Source organism: Melanaphis sacchari, unplaced genomic scaffold, assembly GCF_002803265.2.
Source record: "Melanaphis sacchari strain LSU unplaced genomic scaffold, SCAv2.0 Contig803_pilon_pilon, whole genome shotgun sequence".
Taxonomy (NCBI): domain Eukaryota; kingdom Metazoa; phylum Arthropoda; class Insecta; order Hemiptera; family Aphididae; genus Melanaphis; species Melanaphis sacchari.
In genome coordinates this window covers 1-867 of record NW_020271564.1, presented here as the reverse complement: position 1 = coordinate 867, position 867 = coordinate 1, and the positions used below count along the sequence as shown (strand labels likewise).

Genomic DNA, 867 nt, shown 5'->3' with positions numbered 1-867 from the left:
GCTTATCTGTATATTATAAAATCAATGGTAGTATATATATATAATAATATAATATTATAACATAATATACTAGTAATACTGTTAAAACATTATTTACTAATTTATTTATCCAAGAGAGATTGTTATCATTTTCTCCAACAATGTGATATCTTCTTATGTATACATTTTACAGTGTAAAATATATCATGGACCATGACTAAACTTATTATTTAATTACTTTTTGTTCCATAACAATAAATTTCTTGAAATGAAATTTTTCCAATTGGACTGTTAAAATATGATTTTAATGTATCTCTAAGTTGTTTTGCATCATTTGAATACCTATTAAGACTTTTTCGTGAAATATTTGTAATTTCTTGATTTTTTTTTTCAAATTCGAAACTTTCCATTGCTTCTTCTATTGCAATTGCGTTAGGGCTTCCATCTAAATCTATTATTATGTTATGCAGTAAAGTTATGGCTTTGGCAATGTTTTCTGCTTTTTCAATTTTAGTTTCGATAGGTTTGTATAACAGTCTCCACTTGGTACACATTATTCCAAACGCACATTCGACACAACGTCTAGAACGTGAAAGTCTATAATTAAATATCATTTCTTCATGTGTCAGTTTTCGCTTTGAATATGGCTTCAATATATACTCTTTTAAAGGGTAGGCATCATCAGCAAGCATTACATATGGCATAACAATTTCGGTATCTTTGATTTTTGTAGGAAGAGGTAATGAATTTTTGTAGTTATCGAGTATGTCATATAAATCTGAGGCTAAAAACGTACCGCTATCACTCTGTTTACCGTAGGCTCCTACATCTACAAATATGAATTTGTAATTCGCATCTGCAACTCCTTGTAATACAATTGAATAATAA

General features: G+C 28.1%; 1 protein-coding gene across 1 annotated transcript; it reads right to left on the bottom strand.

The window, feature by feature from the left end:
* Window positions 1–209: 209 nt before the first annotated feature.
* Window positions 210–808, bottom strand: LOC112601955 (the record flags this gene model as incomplete). Its single annotated transcript, XM_025349845.1, has 1 exon — window positions 210–808. A coding segment is annotated over one exon (599 nt), but the record flags the coding sequence as incomplete, so codon positions are not given.
* Between the last annotated feature and the right edge of the window lie 59 nt (window positions 809–867).